General features: G+C 36.4%; 1 protein-coding gene, 1 non-coding gene and 1 pseudogene across 12 annotated transcripts in view; 2 read left to right on the forward strand and 1 right to left on the reverse strand.

Annotated features, from left to right (window-relative positions):
- SLC38A9 (solute carrier family 38 member 9) overlaps positions 1 to 24,333 on the forward strand; it is a 97,900-nt gene that overhangs the window by 51,514 nt on the left and 22,053 nt on the right. For all 11 annotated transcript variants that reach the window (XR_003005966.1, XR_003005961.1, XR_003005964.1 and 8 more), the window contains 3 exons: positions 6,615 to 6,674; positions 9,488 to 9,682; positions 12,198 to 12,305. Coding sequence is in view for 5 of the 11 variants with exons in the window: in XM_024765348.1 (XP_024621116.1) it covers positions 6,615 to 6,674; positions 9,488 to 9,682; positions 12,198 to 12,305 (363 nt within the window). In the remaining 6 variants the exon portion in view is untranslated. The remainder of the gene's footprint in view (positions 1 to 6,614; positions 6,675 to 9,487; positions 9,683 to 12,197; positions 12,306 to 24,333) is intronic.
- On the reverse strand, positions 19,569 to 19,653 carry LOC112413449 (uncharacterized; annotated as a pseudogene).
- Positions 23,156 to 23,286, forward strand: LOC112413451 (small nucleolar RNA SNORA18). Its single transcript, XR_003005977.1, has one exon. It is a non-coding gene; the product is annotated as a small nucleolar RNA SNORA18 (small nucleolar RNA).

The following is a 24,333-nucleotide window of genomic DNA, read 5'->3' on the forward strand; positions in this document are numbered from 1 at the left end:
TCTAGGTGGTCACAAAGCACCAAGCTGATCTCCCTGAGCTATGTGTCTGCTTCCCACTAACTGTCTGTTTTACATTTCGTAGTATATGTAAGTCCATGCCAGTCTCTCACTTCGTCCCAGCTTACCCTTCCCCCTCCCTATGTCCTCAAGTCCATTCTCTACACCTGCGTCTTTATTCCTGTCCTGCCCCTAGGTTCTACATAACTTTCTTTTTCTTTTTAGATTCCATGTATATGTGTTAGCATACGGTATTTGTTTTTCTCTTCCTGAATTACTTCACTCATATAACAGACTCTGGATCCATCCACCTCACTACAAAATACTCAGTTTCATTTCTTTTTATGGCTGAGTAATACTCCATTGTATATATGTGCCACATCTTTTTTTTTTTTTCACATCTTCTTTATCCATTCATCTGTCGATGGACACTTAGGTTGCTTCCATATCTTGGCCATTGTAAATAGACCTTCAGTGAACATTGTGGTACATGACTCTTTTTGAATTATGGTTTTCTCAGGGTATATACCCAGTAGTGGGATTCTGGGTTGTATGGTAGTTCTATTTTTAGTTTTTTAAGGAACCTCCATACTGTTCTCCATAGTGGCTGTATCAATTTACATTCCCACCAACAGTGCAAGAAGGTTTCCCTTTCTCCACCCCCTCTCCAGCATTTATTGTTTGTAGATTTTTTGATGATGGCCATTCTGACTGGTGTGAGGTAATATCTCACTATAGTTTTGATTTGTAGTTCTCTAATGATTAGTGATGTTGAGCATGCTTTCATGTGTTTGTTGACAATCTGCATATCTTCTTTGGAGAAATGTCTATTTAGGTCTTCTGCCCATTTTTGGATTGGGTTGTTTGTTTTTTTGATATTGAGCTGCATGAGCTGCTTGTAAATTTTGGAGATTAATCCTTTGTCACTTGCTTCATTTGCAAATATTTTCTCCCATTCTGAGGGTTGTCTCTTCATCTTGTTTATGGTTTCCTTTGCTGTGCAAAAGCTTTTAAGTTTCATTAGGTCCAATTTGTTTATTTTTGTTTTTATTTCCATTTCTCTAGGAGGTGAGTCAAAAGGATCTTGCTGTGATATATGTCAAAGAGTGTTGTGCCTATGTTTTCTTCTAAGAGTGTTATAGTGTCTGGTCTTACATTTAGGTCTTTAATTCATTTTGAGTTTATTTTTATGTATAGTGTTAGGGAGTGTTCTAATTTCATTCTTTTACATGTAGCTGTCCAGTTTTCCCAGCACCACTTATTGAAGAGGCTATCCTTCCTCTGCAATTTTTTGGAAGAGTTTGAGAAGGATGGGTGTTAGCTCTTCTCTAAATGTTTGATAGAATTCATCTGTGAAGCCATATGGTCCTGCAGTTTTGTTTGTTGCAAGATTTTTAATCACAGTTCCAATTTCATTACTTGTGCTTGGTCTGTTCATATTTCTTCCTGGTTCAGTCTTGGAAGGTTAGACCTTTCTAAGAATTTGTCCATTTCTTCCAGGTTGTCCATTTTATTAGCATAGAGTTGCTTGTAGTAAATTTTCATTTCTAATTTTATTGATTTGAGTCCTCTCCCTCTTTTTCTTGATGAGTCTGGCTAAAGGTTTATCAATTTTGTTTATCTTCTCAAAAAAACAGCTTTTAGTTTCATTTATCTTTGCTATTGTTTTCTTTGTTTCTATTTCATTTATTTCTGCTCTGATCTTTATGATTTCTTCTACTGATTTTGGATTTTGTTTGTTCTTCTTTCTCTGGTTCTTTTAGGTGTAAGGTTAGATTGTTTGAGGTTTTTGTTTTTTCTTGAGGTGGGATTGTAGTGCTATAAACTTCCCTCTTAGAACTGCTCTTGCTGTATCCCATAGGTTTTGGGGCCATCGTGTTTTCATTGTCATTTGTCTCTAGGTATTTTTTGATTTTCTCTTTGGTTTCTTTAGTGATCTCTTGGTTTTTTAGTAACGTATTGTTTAGCCTCCATGTGTTTGTGTTTTTTCTTTTTAATTTATTTATTTTATTTATTTATTTTTGGCAGCATTGGGTTTTCATAGCTGTGCGCAGGCTTTCTCTAGTTGCGGAGAGCAGGGACTACTCTTCATTGCGGTGCACAGGCTTCCTATTGCGGTGGCTTCTCTTGTCACATAGCACATGCTCTAGAGCGCAGACTCAGTAGTTGTGGCACAGAGGCTCAGTAGTTGTGGCTCATGGCTCTAGAGCGTAGGCTCAGTAGTTGTGGCTCATGGATTAGTTGCTCCGTGGCATGTGGGATCTTCCCAGACCATGGCTCGAACCTGTGTCTCCTGCATTGCCAGACAGATTGTTAACCACTGCACCACCAGGGACATCCTGTTTGTGTTTTTTACGTTTTTTTTCCCTGTAATTTATTTCTAATCTCACAACGTTGTGGTCGGAAAAGATGCTTGATGTGATTTCAATTTTCTTAAATTTACTGTGGCTTGATCTGTGACCCAAGATGTGATCTATCCTGGAGAGTGTTCCGTGTGCACTTGAGAACAAAGTGTAATCTGCTGTTTTCTGATGGAATGTACTATAAATGTCAATTAAATCTATGTGGCCTACTTTGTCATTTAAAGCTTGTGTTTCCTTATTAATTTTCTGTCTGGATGATCTGCCCATTGGTGTAAGTGAGGTGTTAAAGTCCCCCACTATGATTGTGTTGCTGTCAATTTCATCTTTTATAGCTGTTAGCATTTGCCTTATGTATTGAGGTCCTCCTCTGTTGGTTGCATATATATTTATAATTGTTATATCTTCTTCTTGGATTGATCCCTTGATCATTATGTAGTGTCCTTCCTTGTCTCTTGTAACATTCTTGTTATTTTTATTTTTTTGCGGTACGTGGGCCTCTCACTGTTGTGGCCTCTCCCATTGCGGAGCACATGCTCCAGACGCGCAGGCTCAGCGGCCATAGCTCACGGGCCTAGCTGCTTCACGGCATGTGGAATATTCCCGGACCGGGGCACGAACCTGTGTCCCCTGCATTGGCAGGTGGACTCTCAACCACTGCGCCACCAGGGAAGCCCAACATTCTTTATTTTAAAGTCTGTTTTATCTAGTATGAGTATTGCTACTCCAGCTTTGTTTTGATTTCCATTTGCATGGAATATCTTTTTGCATCCCCTCACTTTCAGTCTGTATGTGTCCCTAGGTCTGAAGTGGGTCTCTTGTAGATACCATATATATGGGTCTTGTTTTTGTATCCATTCAGCAAGCCTGTGTTTTCGGTTGGAGCATTATATCCATTCTCATTTAAAGTAAATATCAAATATGTATGTTCCTATTACCATTTTCTCAATTGTTTTGGGTTTGTTTTTGTAAGTCCCTGTCTTGTCTTGTGTTTCCCAGTTAGAGAAGTTCCTTTAGCATTTGTTGGAGAGTTGATTTTGTGGTGCCGAATTATCTCAGCTTCTGCTTGTCTATAAAGCTTTTGATTTCTCTGTCAATCTGAATGAGATCCTTGCTGGGTAGAGTAATCTTGGTTGTAGGTTCTTCCCTTTCATCACTTTAAATACAACGTGCCACTCCATTCTAGCTGGTAGAGTTTCTACTGAGAAATCAGCTGTTAACGTTATGGGAGTTCCCTTGTATGTTATTTGTCATTTTTCCTTAGTTGCTTTTAATAATTTTTCTTTGTCTTTAATTTTTGTCAATTTGATTACTATGTGTCTTGGCATGTTTCTCCTTGTGGTTATCCTGTCTGGGACTCTCTGCACTTCCTGGACTTGGGGGCTGTTTTCTTTCTATGTTAGGGAAGTTTTTGACTGTAAGCTCTTCAAATATTTACTCGCGTCTTTTCTCTCTTTCTTCTTCTGAGACCCCTATAATGTGAATGTTGTTGCGTTTAATGTTGTCCCAGAGGTTTCTTAGGCTGTCTTCATTTCTTTGCATTCTTTTTTCTTTATTCTCTTCCGTGGCAGTGAATTCCACCATTCTCTCTTCCAGGTCACTTACCATTCTTCTGCCTCAGTTATTCTGCTATTGATTCCTTCTAGTATATTTTTCATTTCAGTTATTGTATTGTTCATCTCTGTTTGTTCTTTAATTCTTCTAGGTGTTTGTTCTTCACTTTTTCTAGGTCTTTGTTAAACATTTCTTGCATCTTCTCGATCTTTGCCTCCATTCTTTTTCCAAGCTCCTGGATCATCTTCACTATCATTATTCTGAGTTCTTTTTCTGGAAGGTTGCTTATCTCCACTTCATTTAGTTGTTTTTCTGAGGGTTTTTCTTGTTCCTTCATCTGTTACATAGTCCTCTGCCTTTTCGTTTGTCTATCTTTCTGTGAATGGTTTTCCTTCCACAGGCTGCAGAATTGTAGTTTTTCTTGCTTTTCATGATATAGTTTTTAAGTATAAAAAATTCAGGTTATTTGTTGCTGTTATAGTAAAAGAACCTAATTAAATTTTTAATATTTATCTTGAATCTAGTAAATGTATTGAACTCTTATTGCTTATAATTTTGTAGATTCACTTTCGATTTTCTATTTAGGTAGTTATGTCATCCATGAATAGTGAAAAGTTCTTCCTCTCTAGTTATTATTTTTTGAATGATTCATATCTGTATGCATACATTTATATTTAATATGTACATGCATACACACAGGCACATGCACACACGTATATATGTTTACATATATATACATCTAGATATATTTAGCTTTTTTTAACTGTAAAGTTGTATGGATGCAGTGCTGATAGACATCCTTATATTGTTCCTGAGGAAATCTTTCTAATGTTTCACCATTACATATTGCATTAGTTGTAGGATCAAAGGGTTGTACCCTTTAGTAATTCAGAGATGTTCTAGCCTATTGTTTTCTTAAGCATTTTTATTAATGTGTGCTGGATTTTATTAAATACTTAATCTACATCTCTTGAAATGATTGTAAAGCTTTTCTCCTTTAAATTGTTAATATGGATAATTAAGTGAATACATTTTATAATATTTAAATCATACTTATATTCTGGGACAAACTTAAATTAGTTTTTAAGTCATGATGTTTATTTTAAATTTTCTTACTGGATTCAGTTTACTTTTGGGAGGAGTGGGAGTAATATTTTATTTAGAACTTTTGTGTCTCTTCATAAGAGATAGTGGCCTAGAGTTTTTCTTTCTCATACTGTCCTCATTGAGCCTTGATGTATTAGGGCTGCTGTAACAAATTACCATGAACTGTTTGGCTTAAAACAAGAGAAATTTGTTCTCTCCCACAGTCCTGGAAACTAGAAGTCCAAAATCAAAGTATCTGTAGGGCTCTCTGCTCCCTCTGAAGCCTTTAGGGAAGAAGCCTTTCTTGCCTCTTTCTAGTTTCTGGTGATCGACTGCTGGCAGTCTTTGGTATTCCTTGAGTTGTAGGTGTATCACTCCAGTTTCGGCTTCTGCCTTCACATGGCCATCTCCCCTCAGTGTCTCTGTGTCCAGAATTTCCTGTTCTTATTAAAGACACTAGTCACTAAATTTAGGGCCTATCCTAATCCAGTATAACCTAATGTTAACTTGATTATCTCTACATAGAGTCTGTTTCCAAATATGGTCATATTCTGAGTTTCCTGATGGACATGGATTTGGGGAGAATACAGTTCAACCCAGTATACTGGTATCAAGGTTTTACTAGCGTTATGTAAGTCTTTGGCACCAGGGATTCCTTAAAGATTCATAACTTCCTATCTTAAATCACTAATAAGCCCTGGAGATAACTGTAAAAACCTAGAGCACGAGACTACTTCTTTCATTCTATCTTGAGAGGCGTACAATGGAGATGAATAATTCACATATTTAACTTACTTTACAATGAGATGAATAATTCACATATTTAACTTACTTTTATATAACTTACAATATAATTCACATATTTAATGTACAATGGAATGAATAATTCACATATTTAACTTCAGCATTTTTTATCATCCTATTTTTAAGTTTTACATTACTTTTATTAATGCTTACTAAGGTTATAAAAGGTTAACATCAAACAGAATAAAGTAAATTCCCTCAGGCAAGTAAAAACGTATTCTTTACCCATTCTCTCATTCACTGTAGAATGACATGAATGCTCAGGTATCTGCATTAGCTTTTTGTTTTGCTACTTCTTTTAGTATTACTTAATGGTGCTTGTGAGCAATAATTACTATATAGCTTTCAGTTTATAATAGCACATCCTATACTTTGTAAAAACTTTGAGTGTTTTTCCAGATAAACTCAGCTGTTATGAGTACTGGCTTTACCCCTTTTGCAGACTTTAGAACTTTATTATGGAAGATGTAACTACACTTATATAAATTAGTGTCCGTATAGGTAAAAAAATTGTGCACACTGTCTTTATTCCAGGGCTTTTAACTAAATTCAGCCTTGTGAGTAGTTTTTTTAAAAAATCTTCAATCATGTAAAACACAGTGGGACTGTGACACCAATGACATTGTTCCTGTAAGTAGAGAAAGCTGAAGAAGGTAAAGCTATGTTAACAGTGAAGCAGCCTTTGTTCAGTGTACTAGGTAATATTACCACACAGTAGATCTTAAAAGATTTTTATAAGTAAAAGACTTTAGAGGGTGACTGATTTAGCATCTTTCATTCAGTATTAAACTATATTTTCCCCTTAATTTTTAGACTTTATTCATCACATTAATGACACAGATGCAATACTGAGCACCAACGATAGCAACCCTGGTAAGTAGTTTGGAATTGAAAGTTTGGCTTGTTTCTTTATTCATCACCTCGCTTCAAAAATGCTCTAAGGTAGAACCTATAACTTTATTTTAGGTAAATGACCAGCATAAAATCATTATGTTAAGTAAGCCACTATTAAGTTGTTGGCAGTCACTATGTTTAAAAAAAAAATACTCCACAAAATTTTGTGTTAATGTGAGCTAAACAATATTTAGTTCATATTATTCAATCCACAGTTATAGCTCACATCTATAGTATCCATATTTGCCTATGATCAATACACATTTTGAAGAACCTGTATCACTGCTAATTGTTTTGGAAGCCTAGAACCATAGTTCTCAGTTTGTTAACTTAGTTTTAGATATTTATTGTTTTAGTTAGTAATATTTAAGATATACAAATCTGTGGCCTAAATTTCCTAATAATGAACCAAGGTTAGTAAATACAGAAAAATAAAGATTTGTCCAAAAAAACCCTTAATTTCTTAGGAAAGTTTCTTTTAATTAGTTTATTAAAAATAAACGTTTGTAGCCTATGGGTTTATCCAATATGGCAGTCATAGGAAGAGTGAATAGAAAAGATAAAATAACCTGGTTAACAGTGTAACTAACATCACCTAAAGCTTTTATGTGTTTAAGTTTCAGAGATACTGAATTCATAGCATTTTCATGGAGGTACACATTGATCACTAAGAGGACAATTCATTCAATGCATATTTATTAAGCCTGTTACCTGTGAGGAACTGTTCTAGGCTCTGGGATATAATAGACAGACAAGAGTTTCTCCTCTCATAAAGCGTACATTCCCATGTTTTCTATTCAGTGTCTTATTTTACCCCTTGATTAAACTGATTAACCTGTCATTTATTAACACTAGAAAATGAGTGAAGTATCAGGTTTTATTTCTGTGAACACACACATACACACTTTTCAATAATTATACTAAAGTATTTTAGTATAATTTAAACATGTATCTCTTGCACACTGTTCCTTACCTCAGAATTTTCAAAAGACCAAGTAACTTGTCTTAAAAGAGAAATTCATTTTACTATAGCTATTCTGATATCTATTGATAAAACTAGTTTATTAATATCTAATAGGATTTCTTCACTAGAGTTCATTGTTGAGTTCATAAATATCACAATTACAGTGATAATTTGGAGAGCACCATCAACAAAGTCAGTTTAGTTTGCATAGTGATATGTTGATGGTAGCACTTCTTGATTCTTTGGTTTATTTTGAAGTGTATTAAATAGAGTATGAAACAGTCCATCTCAGTTAATATTTAAAATTACAGCTCACATTTATTGGATACTTACTGTGTGCAGGCATTGTTCTAAATATTTTACAGCAACTCCATAAGGTAGATCTTTTCTCTCATTTTCTATGCAGAAACCAAGGTACAGAGAAGTTAGTGACTTGCCCAAGGTTACATAACTATTAAGTGACAGAGTCGAGATTCTTTATTCAGTCAATATACTTCCATAGCCTGTGCTCTTTACCACTGTAATTATTAGCACAGTTATTAGCACAAAAATTAAAGTTAATTTACTTCTCTCCAGAGCATAGAAGAAAAATGTGCATGTTAAAGTGCTAAGAAAAAAGGTGAAAGAAAATTGTTTGGTTTTGTGGTATGCAAAATAATGGATAGAGAATTAAATTGTCAGCATTTTTCACTAGCATTAAACATTCTTTACAAAGAGCTGATTATTAGAAAAAGTACTATTACGAAACTAGAAACAGTGAGAATGATTTGTATTCTCTCTGCTAACAGAAGATCAGTGTTAGGAAAAATACGTTTTACTCGCTTCCCAGTTCTCTGGATATCATCTGGGCTCTTAAGCTGCTACAAGTTGTGATAAACGTCCAGGACAGTTACTGTGGATTGCTGGAATTCAAGATTCTTAAGCTATAAGCAATAATTAGATTTTGGCAATACCATGGCAGATGTTTTGATGGTGTCCACTTTTTATTCCAAACCCAGAGATTTTGCTTATTGTTAGAAGAAACCTGTTCTTTGGCCTTTGTGTGGGTTATTAGCACAGTGAACAATTACCTGTATGATATTTCTTATATTATTATATAAATAGGATCAAATATCATCCAACCCAGTATTTTCTCTCTAGCAATGGGACCAAAGGATATTTGGTAGGATAATTTTATAATTTCAAGTAGAAATTAAGGCTATACCTCAAAATTTTCTAACATTCTCCTACCTTCAATTATTTATAGGTAAAAGGTTTCTAATATAAGTATATATAAAATAGATAACAAGGACCTACTGTATAGCTCAGGGAACTGTATTCAATATCTTCTTTTTTTTTTTTTTTTTGGTACACGGGCCTCTCACTGCTGTGGCCTCTCCCGTTGCGGAGCGCAGGCTCGGCGGCCATGGCTCACGGGCCCAGCCGCTCCACGGCATGTGGGATCTTCCCGGACCGGGGCACGAACCCGTGTCCCCCGCATCGGCAGGCGGACTCCCAACCACTGCGCCACCAGGGAAGCCCTCAATATCTTCTAATAACCTATTATGGAAAAGAATCTGAAAAAGAATATATAAATAACTGAATCGCATTGTTGTATACCTGAAACTAACACAACACTGTAAATCAACTATATTTCAATAAAAATAAATAATAAAAATAAATAAAAAGGGTTCCTAATATATCTAAATATAACCCTCTGTTTTTTTCCAGAAAGAAGAAACTTAGCATTCATGGTAAAAATTGCGGTTGGCAGAACAAGTGTCAGTCTTGGGGGTAGTAATTTTCTGTTCTTTGTTGCCTTCTCTAATCTGTTGCTTCCCTATTGCAGTGATTTGTCCAAGTGCCAGGAGTGGTGACCATCCTGACAATGGCTCTATGATTTTCTACACCAATGACTCGGGACTCCAGCAGTTTGAAAAGTGGTGGAATAAGTCCAAGACAGTGCCCTTTTACCTCATGGGGCTCCTCCTGCCACTGCTTAATTTCAAATCTCCTTCATTTTTTTCAAAATTTAATATCCTAGGTAAGCCAAGGCACTGTGTTATAGAGCCTCTGTGTAGTAGAATACATGCTGGATTCTGTGGAAATATGGTCTGACTGGGGAAATATCAATACTTACCTTCCAGGCCTGTTCATCTATGTTTAATTTGTTCATGCATATGTTACCCTGCTTTTTGGTTTTCTTTATGGAGTTTGGAAGAGAGAAAAATATAGATGGGCTCTTCCCTGGCAGTCCAGTGGTTAAGACTTCACCTTCCAGTACAGGGGGAGCAGGTTCAATCCCTAGTGGGGGAGCTAAGATCCCACATGCCTCGCAGCCAAAAAAACCAAAACATAAAACAGAAGCAGTATTGTAACAAATTCAATAAAGACTTTAAAAATGGTCCATATCAAAAAACATCTTTAAAAAAAAAGAAAAATATAGATGACCATTTCAAGTCCAAGTCCCTTTTTAAGATGAGTTGCTGGGTGCATTAAAAAAAAAAAAAAAAGGACTTACCTGGTGGCACAGTGTGGATAAAACTCCACGCTCCCAGTGCAGGGGGCCTGGGTTTGATCCCTGATCAGGGAACTAGGTCCCACATGCATGCTGCAACTGAGAGTTTGCATGCCAAAACTAAGTAGCCCTCAAGCTGCAGCTAAGGAGCCCAACTCCCACAGCTAAGACCCGGTTCAACCAAATTAAAACAAAGAGAAAAAAGGATGAGTTGCTGTGGTTTCCATTCTATCCTTACTGAACAACTATTCCTCATTTCCTCTAAGAGAACAGCTACAGGAAGTAAACTAAGATTTCAGCAGGAGAGATCCAAAGTGGATAATTTAGGAATTCTCAATTCTAAGGGTTGGAAATATTAGAACTTACTAAGGGAGGTTATGGAATATTTTTTTCCTATAGTATCTATTTAAGAGTATAGCACAAAATTATCACTTGACTTTCAACCTGGGATATTGTTCTCTAGCTGAAGCTCCTTAGGTTTATTCTGCTTCTGCTCTCTTCCTCTGTGCTTTTTCTTTTTTAAAACACTATTGCCTCTTTAAAGGAACAGACTTCTTTTTGTGAGACCTGTTTTAGAAAAAGAACCCCTATGAAAGCTCAGATCTGGTTAACTAAAGACAAGGATATCATTCATAAAGAATTGATAACCTAAATAGATAATAGGATTTCACCTCCTCCCTATAGTTCTGACCTCTTGGTAGGCGACCTAGAGTATGAAATAATTAGATTACTCATCACATCAAGGAGGTGGCTTTGGGTTTTCAGAAGACCAAAGGAGGAGGTAAGGATATTTCTCTATACCTCTGCCTCACAACAGGATTCACTGTAAGACTGACTACCACAGACACACACAGAAAATGAAGAGTTGTGGTTATATAAGCTTTAGCCTCTTATATTCATCCTTTCTGAATCAGCTAATCTCCAAACCCACAGTAGAGCTTATATAGCTCATTTGTGGTTTCCTGATTTGCTTGCCGACTTTCCCATGGAACAGATCTTTAAAAGTTAGCATGTAAACTTATAGAAGAATTTGCTCAGTTGGGCAAAACAATCACTAGGCTTCTAACCAGGTTAATTATTCTCTACCTCCTTAAGGATATTTTTCTTTTGCCCTTTTTCTTGGTACTTTCACTTTTAAAACTATATAAAGCTGCTTTAGAGAAATTAGAATCTAATTCCTCTAGAAACCTTTCTGGATTTCTTGACTCTACTCCATAATGACTGGACTTAATTCCTTAAATCCTCTAACATCTAGACTACTAAAAAATCCTGAAATTCTGAATGCCCACTTTACCCTGCATAAAGTGGGCATTTACACAAGTGAATGGAATCTGGCATCTTTCCATCTAGCAAGTAGTACTGCTCAATCAAAACTTCATCTAGATAGTAGATCAGATTGTTCATGGATTATGTGGCTTATTGCCTTTCTCAAATAAGTTTATAATCCACATTTACTACTTTTCTTTCTTTTTTCTTTCTTATACTAAATATTTTGACAGACTTTTCCAACTTATTGACTGTCTCTAATACTTTTTTTTAAGTTAATTTCACCCGTTCCTTTTTATTTTAAAATTTTTTATTTATTTCTTTATTTTTTGGCCACGCCATACAGCTTGCGGGATCTTGAAGTTCCCCGACCAGCAATTGAACCTGCGCTCTCAGCAGTGAAAGCGAGAAGTCCTAACCACTGGACCGCCAGGGAATTCCCCTCTAATACTTTCAATACAAAGAATAAGAGTCAGTTTCAGGTTGTTTTTTCTCTCCTATGTAACCTTACAATTTTATAATGGACTCTCTGTATGTATCTTCCACTAAACTCAGGTCATAAGTTCTTCTTAGGCCTACTACATAGTTTTTTGCTTTATCTTTTGATATCTCACATAGCTTCTTTCTGTTCTTTAGATCTTACCTGGGTTTTAGTGGGCATAAACAACAAAGGTAATAATTTTCCAAACTATGCTGAGAATATAGAAACAAAACTTGATTTTGAAATAGTCTGTAAAACAAAGTTGATAAATGGTTTCTGAATTTGTCCTTACAGGCACAGTGTCCGTTCTCTACTTGATTTTTCTTGTCACCTTGAAGGCTATTCACTTGGGATTTCATTTGGAGTTTCATTGGTTTATGCCAACAGAATTTTTTGTCCCAGGTGAGCTATTTGTCCCAAGTAAAGAATTAATAAATTACAATAATGTGATCTTCAGTTAACTATTGTTACTATAAAAGAAGTATTGGTAGATTTTATGATGAACACTTTTATTAATGCTGTTAAGCTAAAAACAGGAGTACAGTTGAAATTACTGTGGTTTTCTTGCAGTTAGGGATAACCAGTACCCTTTGTCATTTCTACTTGGGAGTTAAAGTCACAATGCAATTGAAAAATCAAGAACTCATTCTCTAGGAAACATACCCCTAGAATTTCAGAGACTTATTTAGAACATAGTCAGTGTTATATAAATATATGTGGACAGTACTGGTAATTAACATCATTATTCCCCTTATGGGTTTTTTTCTTTTAATATTGCTGTTTTTCAGGCTAATTAGGATGGTGTTTCTTGTTTTTTTGTTTTTTTGTTTTTTTTTTGCGGTACGCGGGCCTCTCACTGTTGTGGCCTCTCCCGTTGCGGAGCACAGGCTCTGGACGCGCAGGCTCAGCTGCCATGGCTCACGGGCCCAGCCGTTCCACGGCATGCGGGATCCTCCCGGACCAGGGCACGAACCCGTGTACCCTGCATTGGCAGGCAGACTCTCAACCACTGCGCCACCAGGGAAGCCCTGGAGTGGTGTTTTTGGAACAACCTTCAAAAGCCTCTAATGGTTTCCCAACTCATTCAGAATAAAGGCAAGTCTTTATCATAGTCCACAGGCCCTATATGATCTGACTCCTGGCTTCCTCTTTTATTTCATCCCCTATTACTTTCCCACTCATTCAGTCCACTCCAACCACACTGTCTTCCTTGCTGTTCCACAAAAATGCCAAGCACACTCCTAGCTCAGAATTTTTGCACTTAGGATTCCCTGTACGTGAAACGTTGTTGTCTTTTTCTCAGGTATCTACATGGCTGGTATCGTTAGAGAGGTCTTCCCTGACTTCCTGCCCATTCTCACACCTCCTTCTTGTTCCTTATTTTCTTTAGAGCCCTCATCACTACCAAATCTTATATGCAGGTATCCCTGGTCATCTAAATCTATTAAGTTCTTGATTCTGACTAGTTGGAATATTGAGGCATATCTGTTATTCTAATCAACTTAGCTCCTGAGTTTAAGATAAAAAGTAGCAGATGTTAAGATAACAAGAGACTTACCTAGAACTGTTTCTGAATCTTTTTGGTTCTTGAATTCGAGTAGTGAAAGTTCGGATGGTAAGAAATATCTGTATTATTTTTTTTACCTGTGTATCTGTCTCCCTTAACTAGAATGTTAGCTCTCTGAGAAAAGAAATTTTTTTTTGTTTTTTATACTTCTCTATTACTATTGTGTCCCCAAGGCCTATAATACTTCTGGCATATAATGAGTGCTCAATAAATAATTATTAAGAGTAAATGTGTTTATATCCACTCCTTTCTAAATCCCATTAAAACATTTACGTTAAAAAAATAAATGTAAAAAACAAACACAAAGAGGCTCTATAGAAGAGACAATAGCAAATGAGAGAGAGCAACAGATTTTTAGAAGCTCAAAAACTGATACATGGTTGGTAACTGACAGCAAAGCAGAGAAAGCTGAAATGTAAGTACCTGTAGAGAGGAGGCCAGTTTGAACTACACAGTTCTTGAAAGCCTGAGTGTTTGGAGAAAACTGGTTAACTCTGAAAGCAAGGGTAAGGAGCAGGGCTTAAAATGGGAGAATTCTTTGAAGGTTTATATCAGGAATAATTAGCTATAATCCATCCCCTTTCCCTCTTCAACCTAGCAAGAGATGGAAGAAACTAAATCAGATACTCTCTGGACTCGGGTTTGCCAGATACAGCAAAAGGGTAGGAATAAGCCTCTAGTCTGAAAACAGGTTAAGTGAAAGTATATATGCTGAATGGTGAGGCCATACCCCACCGTCTACCCCTCCAATTCTCTTTTCTTTATTCCTTGGTTCCCAAAATGCTGATAGAATAGGGTAATAGAGGATTCTTCTCAGGAGAAAGTAAGCCTAAGAGGAAAGACCTAGAGTCTCAGATATTTGGGTTCTACCAAAGAAATGGCAGGTACCTTGCTTGTATCAGACCATTTAGATGTCCACTAAGTATGCATTTTTTTAGTGCTTCACTTTTAAATATAAACAAACATACAAAGAGCACTAGATATTTGTGGAAAACCTCTTACATAAAAATAAAACAAGAAAGATAAAAAAGGGGACCTCCCTGGTGGTGCAGTGGTTAAGACTCCATGCTCCCAATGCAGGGGTTCCGGGTTCTATCCCTGGTCAGGAAACTAGATCCCACATGCATGCCGCAACCAAGAGTTCGCATGCCACAACTAATGAGCCTGCCTGCTGCAACGAAGACCCGGCACAACCAAATAAATAAATATTAAAAAAAAAAAGAAAGAAAGATTAAAAGGGAATTTAAAGGGAAAAATAATAAGAAGGAACAAAAGCAAAATTCTAAAAAATTACATCCTCAAAGTAACAAAAGACAGTGATATCCATGAAACAATATTTGGATGCCAAGCAAGGAAGGAAAAATGGGAAGTTGATCTTGGAAATAAAATATGTAATAGAAATTAAGAATTCAAAGAAAATTTGGAAGATAAAGCTAACTTCCCCAAAAGACTAGAGATTACGGATGGGTGGATGGATGGACAGATGGATGGATGGTTAGAAAGAAGGAAGGAAGGGAGGGAGAGAAAGAGGGAGGGAGGGAGGGAGGGAGAGAGGAAGGAAAAAAATAGGACAGAAAAGATGAGAAAATAGATAATTAATTCAGGTGGCCCAATATCCAGCTAAAAATAGTTTCATAGAGAAGAAAGGAAATGAAGGTGAGGAAATTATCAAAGAAATAATTTAAGAAATTTCCCCAGAACTAAAGAGCATGTGTTTCTAGATGTAAGGGCCCAAAATACCCAGCATTGTGAATAAGACCCACACCAAAGCTCATTATGAAATTTTACACCAGGGATAAAGAGAAGGACTTTCAGGGACAAAGAACAAGTCTGTACAAAAGGTCTGGAATCAGAGTAGTATCAGCCGTTTTAACAACAACTCTGAAAGTTAGAAGACAATAGTAGTATCATCAGAGGTCTCAGAATAAATTATTTTAACTTAAAATTCTAAATCCCACCATACTCTCATTCAACTGTTAGAGTACAATAAAGGTATTTTCAGAAAGTAAAGTCTCACAAAATTTTCACAAACTGAACAAACCAGATAACCAGCACCCAGATCAAAACCAGAAATTACTAGCACCCCAGAAGTCCCTCTCATTCTCCCTACCAATTGCTGTCTCCCTGCAGAGATAACCACCTGTTCTAACTTCTAATCCCAAAGATTAATTTTGTCTGTTTTTTGACTGACTGTAATTGGAATATACAGTATGTATTCTTTTGTGTCTGGCTTCTTCCAATCAGCATTATACTGTGATATTGAGCCATATTGTTGTGTGTATTTTATTCATTCTCATTAGTATTTCATTTTATAACTATACCACAGTTTATCTTTTTCCTATTAAGGGACGTTTGAGTAGTCTCCAATTTGCGACCATTATGTTTATTGTAGCACTCTTCATTCTCTTACATATCTTTTGGTGAACATATATGCCTGCTTTCTCTTGAGTATAAACCTAGGAGTGGAATTGGTAGGTCAAAGGGTATGCATATATTCTACTTTTGCAGATATTGCCAGTCAGCTTTCCAAAATGGTTGTACCAATTTACGTCCATACCAGCAGTGTTTGAGTGTTCTAGTCGTTCCATGTCTTCATCAATCAACACTTCTGTTTTCTTTTTCATCTAGCCTTGCTGGTGGGTGTGTAGTGGTATTGTGCTTTTAATTTGCATTTCCCTGGTGGCTAATGAAGTTAACACCTTTTTATATGTTCATTGCCAATTTGGATTTCCTCTTTTGTCAAGTGCCTTTTCAAGTCTTTTGCCCATTTTCTGTTTTTTTCATATTGATTTATAGGAGTTCTTTTTACTTTCTAAGTACCTGTCTTATGTATTCAATTATCTTCTCCCCCTCTGCTTACTTCCTTTCTTAATATGACTTCTCAGAGGAATAAAGTAGGCAGTTTGAGAATGATTGGAGGTTTGGGGCTTCTTTAAAACCACTTTGTGAAGGAATCTGTCTTCTTTAATTTACTACACATTGATCATGGTATAAATGTCTGGGTTCTTTAAAAGACATATTTTTCATACAAAAACTTGTACACGAATGTTCATAGCAGCAATATTCATAGTTGTCAAAGGGTGGAAACAATCCAAATATCTATCACTGATGAATGGATAAATAAATGTGGTATATCCGTACAATGGAATATTATTTGGCAATAGAAAGGAGTAAGGTATTGTGGTGATGGTTGTACAACTCTGGGAATATTCTAAAAACTTTTAACTGTACACTTTAAATGGGTGAAAGATATGTAAATTATATCTCAGTAGAGCTGTTAAAGATAATCTTAGGTTTTTCAAGAAATTTACTCAGAGTTTTTGTTGGTTAATTGGAAAAAGCTGGATATTCACTCACTCTAATTTGACAAGTTAGAAACAACAGTGGTATCACCTGCCTTAATTACAGAAGAATCAACTAACAAGTTGCTTCACGAGGCATCTTAGAAGTAATAGACGTTGAGTGCTCCAGAAGACAGGAAAGATCAGTTAAATTGAAAAGAGCTTATCGAAAACGTGTAAATCTTAGCAAAAAGCAAAATCATTCTGAAGAGCCATTTAAAGTAGAATGTTGACCACTTTCGTGGCCAAGAGTCCTTTATTATGAAAATAAATGAATGCCTGTGATTATGTCATGCATTGTCCAAAAAGACGTGGCCCACTGCCGTTCGGGAGCTTGCAGTTGAGCTGTAAGACTGCTTTGTGAATTAATGATCACAGTATGAAGATACACAAGAGACATAGTAGTATAGAGGAATTGCATGTAAATGAGAATTAGGAATCAGAGAAGTGTTCTAAATAAGAGTATTTTAAGGCCAAAAGGAGTTCTTTAAATGAAGAATTGGAGGAATGGGTTAATGCCAGGACAAGGGATCAGTATGTTTAAGAAACAGTTAAGGCCTGAGATACCATGACCCATTTAGGAAATTACAAGAATTTGGATGGCTGAAGTGAAAGAATACTTATTGGTGAAGTAATAGGAGACACGGATAAAGAGGCAAAGGCTAGATCATGAAGAGTCTTCTATTTTAAGCTAGAAATAACTCTCTCTGGTTGGCTATGAGACCCTCCTTCTCCCTTATTTGGGATTGGCTGAACTAAGAGTTAGGCTTCTGTGTCCCTAGGTTAATAGAGTAGAGGAAGAGTAGTCCTATACCTCCCTGCCTAAAACTAGGATTCATAATGGAGCTGCTGCAGTCAGATACCACCCTCATAAAAGGTAAGTTGAGGTCAGAGGTGCTGTAGCCTTTTTGAATCAATAGAATCTGTAGAAAAGCAATGACAGTGAAAACACTGTTAGAACCTTGGGATATCGCTAAAGCATTGCTGACATGGTAATTCAGAGATGGGTGATGACTGATCCCATGCCCAAATCCCATCTCACTGTCTGCTTTCTTAAACAACTTCCAATATCAGTAAGCAGCCATCAAAATGGGGTTAGAAGTATAAGAAATTTTGCAGGGGAGCATTTGTGAAAGAGGAGGGCAAGCAGGAGTAGGTAGCTACATCAGACCATATTGTAGCTCAAATCTACAAAAGGAGAAAAGGAAAGAAGGAGGATTGGGTAGGAATAGATTAAGAAAGTCTTAGCCAACCCAATGTGAAGCTCTGTCAAAGATTGCCTGCAGAGGAGTCTAGGGTTGGGCAAAAGTGGTCAGGCCCAAGTACTCTGCTTTGCTCAGTCATTGACTAGCAGCTGCCCAGGGAAAATGTGACTTCTTGATAAGGTCAGCACAGCGCAGCCCAAAGAGGCTGCAGCTGGAGTTTATCAGCTCACTGCATGCCTTGCATCAGGTTCTCACTTGGATATCGGAGTAGTACATTTACATGGCTGCCACAGTGAAGTTTTATAATATTTTAATATAAATTTGTCATGTTATTAATGTTATTCCTAGTTGTGGCCTGGGAATACCTTTAACAGTATGTTAAATATGTTAAAGGTATTATATGTATGCTTGTTTTATTATTGTGAATGGACTTTAATTTCTCTTTATATCTTCTAACCAATTATAGGTATATAAGAAAGATGTTGATTTCATATATATATTTATTTATTTATATAAAATTTTCTTTCCAGCTCCCTTACTTTGAACTCTTTTTTTCCCCAGCTTTACTGAGATATAATTAACATATAACACTGTGTAAGTTTAAGGTGTACAACATGTTTATTTGATGCACTTATATATTGCAGAACGATTACCACCATAGCACTAGATAACGTCTCCATCACATAATTTCCATTTCTTTTTTGTGGTGAGAACATTTAAGATTTACTTTCTTAGCAACTTTCAAGTAATGCAGTATTATTAACTATAATCATGATGCTATACATTGGATCCCCAGAACTTATTCATTTTATAACTGGAAGTTTGTACTCTTTGACCAATATATCCCCATTTCCCCTACCTCCCCAGCCTCTGATAACCAGGATTCTGGTTTCTGTTTCTATGAATTTAGCTTTTTTAAATTCCACATATAAATGATATCATACACTATTTGTCTTTTTCTGTCTGACTTATTTCACTTAGCATAATGCCCTCAAGGTCCATCCATGTCACAAATGGCAAGATTTCCTTCTTTCTCATGACTGAATAATATTTCATTGTATATATTTACCACATCTTAATCCGTTTATCTGTTGATGGACTTATAGGTTGTTTCTATATCCTGGCTATTGTAAATAATGCTGCTGTGAACATGATGCAGATGTCTCTTCAAGATAGTCCTTTGGATATATACCCAGAAGTGCGATTTCTGGGTCATACGGTAGTTCTATTTAAAAATTTTTGAGCAACCACCATCCCATTCTCCATAGTGGCTGCACCAATTTCCGTTCCCACCAACAATATACCACGGTTCCCTTTTCTCCACATCCTTAAGAACACTTGTTATCTCTTATCTTTTTGATGATAGCCATTCTAACAGGTGTGATATATCATTGTGTTTTGTTTTTGTATTTAATTTTTTATTGTAGTATAGTTGATTTACAGTGCTGTGTTAATTTCTGGTATATAGTAAAGTGATTCAGTTACACACACACACACACATATTTATTCTGTTTCATATTCTTTTCCATTATGGCTTATTACAGAATACTGAAAAAATATGGAATGCTTCACGAATTGTGTGTCATCCTGTGCAGGGGCCATGCTAATATTTTCTGTATTGTTCCAGTTTTCTTTTTCTTTTTCTTTTTTTTTGGCTGTGTTGGGTCTTTGTTGCTGCACTCGGGCTTTCTCTAGTTGCAGCGAGCGGGGGCTACTCTTCGTTGCAGTGCGCAGGCTTCTCATTGCAGTGGCTTCTCGTTGTGGAGCACGGGCTCTAGGCACGCAGGCTTTAGTAGTTGCAGCATGCAGGCTCAGTAGTTGTGGCTCATGGGCTCTAGAACGCAGGCTCAGTAGTTGTGGCACACGGGCTTAGTTGCTCTGCGGCATGTGGTATCTTCCCGGACCAGGGATTGAACCCGTCCCCTGCACTGGCAGGCGAATTCTTAACCACTGCGCCACTGGAGAAGCCCCTGTATTGTTCCAATTTTAGTATATGTGCTGCCAAAGCAAGCACTATCATTGTTTTTGATTTGTGCTCCCCTGATAATTAGTGATATTGATCACTTTTACACGTACCTGTTGGCCATTTGTATGTCTTCTTTGGATAACAGCCTATAGGCATACCTCATTTTACTGCACTTCGCAGATATTGCGTTTTCTTGCAAATTGAAGGTTTGTGGCAACCCTGCATTTAGCAAGTCTTTCAGCACCATTTTTCCAATAGCATTTGCTCACTTCATATCTCTGTGTCACATTTGAGAAGTTCTCACAATTTTCAAACTTTTTCATTATTATTATATTTTTATGGTGATCTATGATTTTTGACATTTTTTAGCAATAAAGTATTTTTAATTAAGGTATGTATTTTTTTAGACATAATGCTATTGCACACTTAATATACTAAATATATTGTAAATGTAACTTATATGCACTGGGAAACCAAAAAATTCATGTGACTTCCTTTATTGTAATATTCACTTTATTGCAGTGGTCTGTAACCAAACCCAAAATATCTCCAAGGTATGCCCGTATTTAGTCCTCTGCCCTTTTTTTTTTTTTTTTTTTTTTTTTGATGCATCAGCAGGCAGACTCAACCACTGCGCCACCAGGGAAGCCCCCATTTTTTAATTGAATTGTTTGTTTTCTTGCTGTTGAGTTATATGAGTTGTTTATATATTTTGGTTATTAACTCCTTATCCAATATATGATTTGCAAACATTTTCTCCCATTTTATAGGTTGCCTGTTCATTTCATTAATGGTTTCCTTTACTGTGCAGAAGTCTTTTAGTTTGATGTAGTCCCATTTGTTTATTTTTGCTTTTGTTGCCTTTGCTTTGGTGTCAAATCAAAAAATCGCTGCCAAGACCAATGTCAAGGAGCTTACCCTCCCCCCGCCCCCCTTTTCCTTCTAGGAGTTTTATGGTTTCAGGTCTTACATTCAAGCCTTTAATCCATTTAGAGTTGATTTTTGTATATGGTTTAAGATAGGGGCCCAGTTTCATTCTTTTGCATGTGTCTCCCAGTTTTTCCAACACCATTTATTGAAGAAACTGTCCCTTCCCCATTGTGTATTCTTGACTCCTTTGTCATAAATTAATTGACTGTATATGTGTGGGTTTATTTCTGGGCACTCTGTTCCATTGATCTATATGTCTGTTCTTTGCCAGTACCATACTGCTTTGATTACTATATCTTGTATTAGAATTTAAAATCAGGAAGTATGATGCCTCCAGCTTTGTACTTCTTTCCCAAGATTGCTTTGGCTGTTTGGGGTCTTTTATGTTTCAATACACATTTTAGGAATGTTTGTTCTATTTCTGTGAAAAATGCCTTGGAATTTTGATTCCAAGGCATTTGGGATTGTTTCCTTAATTTCTCTTTCTCATAGTTTGTTATTAGTGTATAGAAACACCAACAGGTTTTTGTATGTTGAAATTTTACCCCACAAGTTTTCTGAATTTGACTATTAGTTTTAACAGTTTTTTGGTTTTCCATATATAGTATTATATCCTCCATGGATAGAGGCAGTTTTATTTCTTCCTTTCAAATTTGGATGGCTTTTATTTCTTTTCTTGCCTAATTGCTCTGGCTAGGACAATACTATGTTGAATAAAAATGGCAAGAGTGGACATCCTTGTCTTGTTCCTGATCTTGGAGGAAAAGTTTTCAGCTTTTCACCATTGAATATGATGTTAGCTCTGGGTTTGTCATATATGGCCTTTATTATGTTGAGATACATTCCCTCCATACCCAGTTTGTTGAGAGTTTTTATTATAAATTGATGTTGAATACTGTAAAATGCTTCTGCATCATTGAGATGATCATATGATTTTTATTCTTCATTTTGTTAATGTGGTGTATCACATTGATTGATTTGTACACGTTGAACCATACTTGCATCCCTGGAATAAATCTCACTTGATAATGGTGTGTAATCCTTTTAATGTATTTTTAAATTTTATTTATTTTATTTATTTATTTTTGGTTGCGTTGGGTCTTTGTTGCTGCGCACAGGCTTTCTCTAGTTGTGGTGAGCAGGAGCTACTCTTCGTTGTGGTGTGCGGACTTCTCACTGAGGTGGCTTCTCGTTGCAGAGCACGGGCTCTAGGCACGCAGGCTTCAGTAGTTGTGGCTGGCGGGCTCTAGAGCGCAGGCTCAGTAGTGGTGGCGCATGGGCTTAGTTGCTCTGCGGCATGTGGGGTCTTCCCAGGCCAGAGCTTGGACCTGTGTCCCCTGCTTTGGCAGGTGGATTCCTAACCACTGTGCCACCAGGAGAGTCCTAATGTATTGTTTAATTTGGGTTGCTGATACTTTGTTGAGAATTTTTGTATCTGTGGTCATCAGGGACATTGGCCTATAATTTTCTTTTCTTGTGTGTCTTTGTCTGGGTTTGGTATCAGAGTAATTCTGGCTTTGTAAAATGAGTTTGGAAGTGTTCATTCCTCTTTCACTTTTTGGAAGAGTTTGAGAAGGATTGGTATTAATTCTTGAATGTTTGGTGGAATTCACAGTGAAGCCATCTGGTCCTGGACTTTTGTTTGTTGGGAGGTTTTTGATTACTGATTCAATCTCTGGTCTGTTAGATTTTCTGTTTTTTCATGATTCAGTCTTGGTAGGTTGTATGTGTCTAGGAATTTATCCAGCTCTTCTAGATTGTCCAATTTGTTGGCATATAATTGTTCACAGTAGCCTCACGATCCTTTGTAATATTTCTATTGTATCAGTTGTGGTATCTCCTCTTTCATTTATAGTTTTATTTATTTTAGTCCTCTCTTTTTTTCTTGGTTAATCTAACTAAAGGTTTGTCTGTTTTATCTTTCAAAAAAAGCCAGCTCTTAGTTTCATTGATCTTTTCTATTGTCTTTTTAGTCTCTATTTCATTTATTTCCACTCTGATCTTTATTTCTCTTCCTTCTATTAACTTTGGGATTCATTTGTTCTTCTTTTTCTTGTTTCTTTAAGTGTAAAATTAGACCATTTATTTGAGATTTTTCTTATTTCTTGAGTTAGGCCTGTCATGTATAAATAATAATTTTATCATCTTCCCCCAAATTTGGGGCTCTATATAATTATATAAATATAATGCTAACTGTTGATCTAAAGTGATCATTCTTTTTCTTGTTGAGAAAGTATCCTTCTGTTGAGGTCTATCCCGATGGGGTTTTTTCTATAAACCTATATCATTGGAAGCACTTCATAGAGTAACTATGTGGTTTCCTTTACTCATAGAACTATGTATTAGATCAGTGGGAAAGAAATACAAGACAGAGCTGCTAAATAAATTGAAAAACCTAACAGTCAAACTCTTCGGTACGCAGGCCTCTCACTGTTGTGGCCTCTCCCGTTGCGGAGCACAGGCTCCGGACACGCAGGCTCAGCGGCCATGGCTCACGGGCCCAGCCGCTCCACGGCATGTGGGATCCTCCCGGACTGGGGCACGAACCCGCGTCCCCTGCATCAGCAGGCAGACTCTCAACCACTGCACCACCAGGGAAGTGAAAGGGCTATCTTATCTTGAAGATTATGACTTTGGAGGAACTAATGTGATTGGCCGTGGAAAGAATCAGAACATGTGAAATTTCTTAAAAATTTATTGATTTAAATAATTTTGCCTGTGTAACACATGATAAAAAAAAAGACCCTTTACACTTTGTGTAGAATGTCAAAAAAAAAAAAAGTATGCTTCTATTCCCAATTTAAGAGTTTTTTAAAAAACAAGTGGAAATTGCCCCCACATTTTACTTTGTTGCTGACATGTAAAATTTTAAAAGATTATAGACAGAAGAAGGAGAGACTTTTCCTAAGAAAAATACATTTGAATTGCTTCCACAGATGAAAATTCAGATGAAAGCTAGCAGACAAAAAACTTGATATAAAACAAAAGTATGTAATTTTTTTTTATCTTACTTCCTGATTTCTTTTAGAGCTACTGCTTGATTCTTAGTTGTTCTCACTTCCTTTCCTAAAATATTATGGTAAAAAGCCAGGGGGCTTTTTTTTTCATTTCTACTTTTTACACTAGGAATCACTTGTGATGAGTTGTCCTCCACTTTGCCACCTCCTTTGCCTAGATGCAGCACTGTTTTTGAGTAAATCATGATCTTTTTCTACAGAAAAGAAATTTTTTCATTTTTATATTAGCAAACCTTAAAGACAAAAATTGGCAGTGCTTTTAAAATGTTATTTTATTATTCTTATTTGAAAGTAACTATGTTTACTGTGTTTATTGTAGAAAATTTAGAGAATATAGGTAAGTGATTAATTTACAATAAATTCCATTAACCAGAGATAACCACTATTTAGACTTTGTGGCTATC

The sequence above is a fragment of the Neophocaena asiaeorientalis genome, unplaced genomic scaffold, assembly GCF_003031525.2.
Source record: "Neophocaena asiaeorientalis asiaeorientalis breed wild unplaced genomic scaffold, Neophocaena_asiaeorientalis_V1.1 scaffold198, whole genome shotgun sequence".
Taxonomy (NCBI): domain Eukaryota; kingdom Metazoa; phylum Chordata; class Mammalia; order Artiodactyla; family Phocoenidae; genus Neophocaena; species Neophocaena asiaeorientalis.